The 8,647-nt window shown below is 39.8% G+C and overlaps 1 protein-coding gene across 1 annotated transcript in view; it reads right to left on the bottom strand.

Moving 5' to 3' along the window:
* Positions 1-1,454: 1,454 nt before the first annotated feature.
* IFT43 (intraflagellar transport 43) overlaps positions 1,455-8,647 on the bottom strand; it is a 71,771-nt gene continuing 64,578 nt past the window's right edge. Inside the window, exons 6-9 of the mRNA XM_070941005.1 lie at positions 4,941-5,013; positions 4,610-4,685; positions 3,955-4,017; positions 1,455-1,610 (exon numbers count right to left, since the gene is read on the bottom strand). Of these exons, the coding sequence (XP_070797106.1) occupies positions 1,494-1,610; positions 3,955-4,017; positions 4,610-4,685; positions 4,941-5,013 (329 nt within the window). The 3' untranslated portion in view covers positions 1,455-1,493. The remainder of the gene's footprint in view (positions 1,611-3,954; positions 4,018-4,609; positions 4,686-4,940; positions 5,014-8,647) is intronic.

Raw genomic sequence — 8,647 nt, 5'->3', positions numbered from 1 at the left:
TGACACTCATGCAAATGGAGCTGTGCGTGCAAGCAACCGCCACTCACACATGTGACCTCTTCGGAAAATTAATTGACCAGCCCTGTTCTAAAGAAACCAGGAAAACCTGGAAAAAAGCCGCAACCGCTTTGGCAATTTAAAACAAGGGGCTTCTTAGATGCTTTTGCACATTCAGACTAATCTCTTTGAAAAGATATGCTCATCCCTGCTGCTTTGCCTACTATTGTGGCTCAGTAGTTTCTAATATTCTGTTCCAGTTTTGGAGGTGAGTTAGACTAGTCCAATTCAAAATGAAAAAGGTTTTTAATTTTCCTGTCTTTTACGCCTGCAATATGCTGCTTATGCACAAACATGGGTTTTGTTGTTGTTGATAGCTCCATTTCACTGCCCACTACACTGCTAAGTGTACTATTAGCTTGGGTGATAAGCATAGATAAATTCACAAATTATGATCTTTGGAAAGCAGTCAACCTCCAGCATATTTTAGAATAGGAAACTGGTACTCCCAGTTCACTTCCAAATTCAAAAAGCTCATGTGATGTATGGTGCACTTGTGTTGCTTTTTGTTTGTATAGCCTCTTCTTTACACATTTATTATTCATGTACATTTAAACAAATTTGAATATGTTAGAGTCGCCACTTAAGTGAGGAAAGGTAATAAATCAATTTAATATTCCAGACTTGTCTATCTGTAATAGCTCTGAGGATAAAGCATAACATTTTACAATGAGGCATACCGTATTTTTTGGAGTATAAAATGCTCGGGATTATAAAATGCACCTACCTTTTTTGGTGAGGAAAACAAGAAAAAGAAATCTGCCTCTGCCTCCCAGCAATTTTGCTTCATTGCAGCAAACAGCAAATAGCCTGCTTTAGTTTCATTTTCGTTTTCAGTATAGCTTGATTAGCACAAGAAAAAAAAAATCTGCTCCCAGCAATTTACCTCCTTGCAGCAAGCAGCAGAGGCCCGCGCAAAACAGCCGAGAGCAAAACAGCTGAGAGTCGGGAGGCCGTTCCAATCAACTTGTGCTAATTAGGCTGTACTGAAGCTGAAACAAGCTGTTTCTTCTTGCTGCTTGCTGCAAGGAGGTAAACTGCTGGGAGGCAGAGGCCAAAGGGTGGGGACCAGTGTGTGGGCGGGGTTACATTCGGTATATAAGACGCACCTAAATTTTCACCCCCTTTTAGGGGGGAAAAAGGTGTGTCTTATACTTTGAAAAATATGGTATATATATAAGAAATAAAACACCTTAAAATGGGCATGTAAGTACTTGGAAAAACATTACCTACTGAAGAGAATTGAAAGTATTCCCAGTTAATAAAAAGTATAATCAATTAACTTGAATATCAATACAAAACTCCTTTTGAATTCTGTTAGATACATTTCTGAAATAGCTATTTTTATATTGTGTAGACAAAAATAATTTCTCAAATAAAAATCATACTAAAAAGGAATGTCTCTACAACTGTGCTTTTATGCAATCAATCAAAATTCAAGCATTCTTGTTCATAAGGTTCTCTTCTTTTTCTGATTGCCCAGAGTCCCATTCACTTAAAAGTTCAGAGGCAACCTCTGTGTAGAGATGATTCCAGTCCCAGATGACATCATCCTGTCAAAGAACAATAACAAATGTAAAACAAGTACCAATGGGGGCAACGTTTCTAAATATGATGACTCAGTTCAAATGGGGGAAAAATACATTAGAGCGAGGACCCAATCCCTAAGTGCTAATAATGGTAGCAAGATCACTTGTCTTTGCAGGAGAAGGTCAGAAGAAACGCTCAGCTGGGTTTGTCTGCAGAGATCGCATCATCCCACTCCATGGGTTAAAAGAAATTCTGCCTTAGTGGGTTTACCACTGACAGGTGATCTAAAGAGGTTGACTTCTGAGAGTCCCTTTGGTGGCCCAGGCTTCTTGGCCTCATGAATGTTTGGAATGTAACAGAGGAAGAACAATTTATTTTGTTCTTCCTGTTATCTTAGTAACAGTCGCTGACATTATGCTTTAGGAAGATGTTGAAAGAACAAAGTTTTGTAGTAACAGATATGGAAGGATGGATAGACTGGTGACCAGTCTCTCTTCCAGGTTGTAGTCTAATCAAGGAAATCCAGGTGACAATCAAAATGGACCCTTCGCCCTTAAGCTTCTGCTTTTTAATGCTATGCCAGTTGCTGGTAAAACATTTATTAACCATGATTTAATTCTGAGTAAGTACTTGACATGGTATATATTTTAAAACAAGAGAGGAATGTTAATCTCTCTCAATTCTACCCTCTGGAATACTGTGTGATGCAGCAGGCTAGGACCAGAGGGTGCAGAAGTGCGAATTCATCTCATTGACCAGAAGCTCCAACCAACAGTCTTCTAATTTTGAATATTTGCTTCGGTGTTTAGGTGGCCACAATAATGGAGCAATACTGTTTAAATACTGCCACCCCATTGCATAATAATCTATCTTTTCAAGATAACTGTGATGATTGCTGGTGCGTCAATGCAGGGGTGAAATGCTCCCAGTTCGAACCGGCTCAGGCGAGTAGGTAACGATGGCGGCAGGCAGTTCGGAGAACCGGTAGCAAAAATCCCTGCCCCCACCCCTCCATGCCCAGCTGAGCCACGCAATCATCAGAGGCTTTTTTTCTTTTAAATGCCTTTGACGATCCAAGCTCTGACGATCCCAGCTGAGTTGCCTGATTGGCAGAGGGTTTTTTAAACCCAGCTGGGATCGTCAGAGCCTTCTGAAAGCATTTTTTACATGGTTTTACACGTAAAAAATGGTTTTAAAAGTTTTTAAAAATGGCCACGCCCACCCAGTCACATTATCCCCCCAAGCCACGCCCACAGAACCGGTAGTAACAAATTTCAGATTTCACCACTGCGTCAATGCGATATTCTATATTTTTGTCTTGATGGATTTCAGGCCCTGTAATAGGCATAAGGAATAACCTTGAAGAACAGGAGGAAGAGCCACTACTGGCTAATAAAAGAAATAGGAGTCAGAGCCAGAACTGTAATCTGAGAAAACACCTCAGATAAGACCCTTCTTAGAGAGAGGGAACACATTCAGACTTGCAAGATTCTGTTTATTATATTTTTATAATAAAAGTAATATTAGCCTGCATGACTTTGGTTCCGCATGACTTTGGTTCCCTAGTCTGGTCTACCTTGAAAGTCTGACTTCAATCTTATATCACCTCATCCCCAGTCCTACACACAATGAAGTTGATCTCCGGTTCAACTGATAGTCATATGAAAGTAAGCTTTCCAAAAATCACTCCCTGGTGTGTCTTAGATTGGCATCCAACTCAGAAAATAAATGGAGAGTTTTCTGAACATGTTTGCCAATCAGGAGTCCTATTGAATCCCTGGCTACTCTGTTGAACATCATTTGAAACCATCACTAAGTATCCTTTTCCATCTAGCAGAGCTCAACTGGCATCAGGAAGCTGACAGCAAGGAAGCAATGTACTACTGTAGTGATGCAATATGAATGGAGGAATGTCTTGGCTGAATCAGTCCAAACATAGATTGGGGCTCTTTCAAGCACAGTTGTAATCCTACTTCATGGAACTGGGTGCAGTGAAAATGGATCACTTCTTTCATTCCATTGCATCTGCACAAAAAAGTCCAACCATCTCCTTCATCAAAATACTTGAGGAAGGAGCATTGAAACAGTTGGGGATTTGTTGTGAGAATATTTTTTCATTCTTTGCATAGATGATCAATCTCATCTCTGTTTGGTACTACCCGCTTGCTTGATATGATGGTCCCCATCCCCAACAAAAAAAAAAAAAAACACCCAGAGAAGCATTAAAAGGTTGTCCATGCTATGAGTCCAATAAGGCAAATTCCTAAGGAAACTGAGAAGAACTGAAACAATAGGGTGAAACAAACATTCTTAAATCGATGCTAACTTTAAGAGCAGCCTAGCAAAAATATTCATAACCAAACTCACCTCTCGTACTTCTTGTTCTGGTGCTAAGACTTTACTGAGCAATTTGAGATCAATCTCTCCATCCTATGAAAACACATTAAAATCATATTTGCTTGAAGAACAAGTAGTAGCAATATCTGCATTTTATCCATGATAGCAAGACAGTCCCATTCCTTCTCTGAAAAACACATATGCCCAGCATGGGAGCAAAGCAGACCAAATGCACTAACATCTCACCCAAAAAATCCTTTCAAAAGCAATCACAAGATACATACATTTGGAGAATTGGTTTTTTTTTCTTGGCCGAGGCTCTCTGATGAGTGCACTAATTTCCAAAACCCAGTGTCTAGTCTTGCGTCCCAAATATAAACTAATAATTAAATAATCCCTGAAAGACATTCTGCCAAATGAATTATATGATTATGGAATGTCCAAAGATGATTAAAAGGAACATCAAAAATGTTGCATAAGAAAATAAAGTCACTAGATATTTATTTAGGCTTCCAAAACCAAGGGCTCTATCAAAGCAATAGTTCAAATATACATATATTACATTAGAATAAAAAGGGACATTTAAAATGTAATAAATGTCAATTTTATGTAATACTTTACTTACTGCTCCCTTCTTCCTGGAAGAAATATAAATAAATCTCAGTTTCCATCTGACTGCACTCACCAAGGTTTGGAATGCAGCGTACTTCATGAGATCATTGTCCAAGTCACGGTAGGTCAGCACTCTATTCACCTGAACACTGTGATTGGGGTTAGAGCAGAAATGAAATTAACACTCTCCATTCTTCACTAGAAAGTCTAAAATATGGAGCTGATCCTAATTTAAAAAAAAGGCTTTTATTGGCTTTACTCAGTAGCTACAGCAGCTACTTCCTCCCTTCAGAAGAGCTTATTTGCCCTTATTATAACATATGGTACAACAATCAGCCATTTGGGGCAGAAGTTGATCCCAAAAGGACAACTAACTAGTAGAACTAATTCTGGGGTTACTATACCTAGGTGGGGCTGCCACTTGCATGGCGAAGTCCTCCTCTTGTACTTCCTCCAAGTCAGGGATCACTGGTATATCTGCAAGAGATAAAATATGAGTAAGAAAGAATTACTACACATTTGCATAGTTTATTTTGGGAGAGGGACCATAGTTAATTGGTAGAACATAGGCTTTGCAATCTGAAGGCCCCTTGTTCAATCCTTGGCATCTCAAATGAAGAACATCAGGTGATGGGGAAAGCCTCTGCTTGGAAGAGTTTCTATCAACTGGAGCAGACTATTCTGAATCAGATGGACAAATAGTTGACCTCAAGGCAAGTATAGCACATATATTTGTAGACATTTTGTTTCTGCACAAAAAAATAACTTAATACTGGTATATGAAATCTGCAGAGAGTGTATTGTTGTACTACAATTCCAAATATCTTTCATTGTAGCCATGATACCTGTTGACATTAGGACATGTTATCAACATCTTTAGGGACACACAATCTGTCTCTGTCCTAACAATAGTCCTAACCTATGTGACAACTAATATCCTCTTCCTCCTCCTTTTTCTTTTTTAACTGTTTAAGCAGACAGATATAAGCTTTGTAAAAAAAAATTAAGTATATTCTAGCATCAGGCTAGAAACCAGAAGTTCTACTCCTGTTTTAGGCATGAAAGTCAGTTGAGTAAACTTGAGCCAGTCACTCTCTCTCAGCTCAACCAACCTCACAGGTTTGATACTGTTGGGAAAATAGGAGGAAGGAATATTATATATGTTTGTTGCCTTGAGTTATCTATAAAAATAATAAAGGTAGGATAAAAAAATTAAATAAATAAATATTCCAACAGAATATTTGGCCGGGGGGCTTTTTATCAGGTTCACCTGATTCGCCAGTTGCATCCCTTTCTGGATCGGGACTCCTTACGCATAGTCACTCAGGCACTCGTCACTTCCCGCCTGGACTACTGTAATGCTCTCTACATGGGGCTCCCCTTGAGGAGCACCTGGAGGCTCCAACTGGTGCAGAATGCGGCCGCGCGGGGGATTATGGGAGCGAAGGGGCGCTCCCATGTGACACCTCTCCTGCGTGAGCTGCATTGGCTTCCAGTGGTCTTCTGGGTGCGCTTCAAGGTGTTGGTTACCACCTTTAAAGTGCTCCATGGCATAGGACCTGGGTATTTGCAGGACCGCCTTCTGCTGCCGATAGCCTCCCACCGACCAGTACACTCCCACAGAGAGGGACTCCTCAGGGTGCCGTCAGCCAGGCAATGTCGGCTGGCGACCCCCAGAGGGAGGGCCTTCTCTGTGGCAGCTCCTGCCCTCTGGAACGATTTGCCCCGAGAGATATGAAGGATATTGGATCTCCGGGCCTTTTGCCGTGCCCTAAAACTTTTCTTTTCCATCAAGCATTGTCAATGGGTTTTAGTTTGAATGTTTTAAATTTTGGGCCAAAGTCATGTAATTCTTTTTAAAAATTTAAATTTTGTATTGGTATGTGTTTTAGTTCTGGCTGTGGACCGCCCTGAGTCCACTAGGAGAAGGGCGGTATACAAATTGAATAAAATAAATAAATAAATAAAGATAAAGATAAAAGCAAAAGAAAAATATTTGGATGTTTGAATGAAAGAATAATCTTTATTTATCTTGTACAAAGACATGCACATGCGTATTCATAGAAACACAGGCTCCATTTACCTTCTAGTACAATGAATTCTTCCTCAATCACAATATGCCTTTTTTTCAATAAGCTAGCTCTTGAATAGTTTGGTGCTGAAGTCCTAATGCTTAAGCATTGGGCATCATTGTTCTCTGAGCTGTCTTGATCCCATTCTGAAATTTATTATAGTGTCCCAGATAAGTTAGATGGCTAGGGAACTGGCAGGCTCAGCTGAATTTTTGATTGTTAATTTTAAAAATATTTTCAATCTGGACATTGCTGAGGATTGCTTTGTAGGTGGGCTACCAGTGTGATTAATAAATAATGAATAAATCATTTACACACTATTTTAACTAAGGATGGTACTTTAGGATTGCAAAGACCATTTCAGATTTTTGTCTGTAGCTGCTTTTGCATCAAGCCATTTGGTTGTTTAAGTGCTGCCTTGTTTGAAACCTTGTCTGAAATTAACATTCAAGAGCAGGAAAAGTGCCTGTCCTATGAAGTCTAGTACCCATGTCCAGGTCTTTTTCAAACTCCCCCCTCACAGTTCCAACTGCACCAGCCACACCTCCTCCTCCACATTCCTTCTCCTCCTCCTCTGCAGATTCCTCTGACCTTGATGGAAGCAGGACTGGTCCATCTGCAATAGGGCAAGGGTTAGCGTGGACTTTTGACAAGGGTAGTGTTTGGAGCAACCCACACAGTGGGAATTCTCTCTAATTGGATGCCTGGTGAAGGGGCTGAATGAAAGAGAGGCTGAAAACAGAGCCAAACCAAAGCAAGAGACAGTGACAGCTTGGACAGTCTCTGCAGAATTATGCCTTCCAGCTCCTCAACTATCCAAGGATTTGCTGCCTAAAGCAGAGTGGTTTTTTAGCTCATAGCTAAATGAATATAAAAGAAATTGGGCTGTTGAGATTCTTCTTTAGCAAATCTATGCCATAGTGATTAAATATGTGCAGTAACAGAATTGGACTTTTACAAGACTGCATTTTACTCACAAATGCAACAATTGCAGCCTCCAGCCGCATGTAGAGCAACAGGTTGAGTGCATTCTACAATGATTCCCTGCCTTTCCAAAGCCTTCCCTTGCCTCCTACTCCCATTTTCCACTGAATTTTTAACTGCACTCTGCTATACTTCACACTACCACATCACTTTCTTTCTCTGTCATTTCTATCCTGCCTTTCTGTTCCTTGTAATTTCTTAATAACATTCAGCAACAGGAGATATTTGATATGGCAGAACAGTATCAAAAGAGGTACACTTTTTTTAGAGTAACACATTTCATTAAAAGGCACAAGCTATCATGAACTGCAGCTCACTCTACCAGATAGCACAGAATGGCTAAATGAAGTAGGGTTTAAACTGAGATGGGGAGAAAAGTGAGGGAAGACAGGATAGTTATGCAATACAGATTACTATACATGTGTGGCAGATTACAAGTACCATATCAAATAATAATTTTAATGTGTTATAATCCCAGTGTGTTTGTTAATACCTTCTCACATAGTATGAACCCTTTTGATGTACACTATGAGAGTCCATCATTCCCTTACTCAGTTGTGCTGAGGATGTTTCTTTGTTCCAGAATTTTGAAATCTGCAATCGAGTGTCCTGAAGGATTAAAATGCTCCACTTTTACTTTGTCTTTTTTATGAGTTCTGATGTCAAACTCACGTCCATTAATTATTTTGTGCAAAGTGTGGCCTGTTTGTCCTACATAGATCCCAGGGGGGCATTGCTGGCAGAAAATGGGATAGATCAATTAGAGAAACAGCATGTGAAGACATATCTTGGGTATAAAATTGTTGGGACTTGTAATGGTGCTGCTGATACAAAAAAATGGTATAAAAAGATGGTGCTGGTAGTAGATATCTGTTCTGTTGCAAGCTCTAACTCCCATGTTACCATTATTTTCAGGTTTCTTCAGACTGTCTGAGAGAATCTATTTCATGTAGGATGGTTGAATCTATACAAGTTTGGGCCTACCACCCAATCTTGAGAAGTGCAGTGCGGTTATTCAATATGAGTTGTAAATTATTAATAACATATTTGAGTGG

Source organism: Pituophis catenifer, unplaced genomic scaffold, assembly GCF_029215685.1.
Source record: "Pituophis catenifer annectens isolate HBS135680 unplaced genomic scaffold, rPitCat1.0.hap2 SCAF_1, whole genome shotgun sequence".
NCBI classification, from domain to species: Eukaryota; Metazoa; Chordata; class Lepidosauria; order Squamata; family Colubridae; genus Pituophis; species Pituophis catenifer.
Note: the sequence above shows the minus strand (reverse complement) of the source record. Positions and strands in the feature narration are given on the sequence as shown.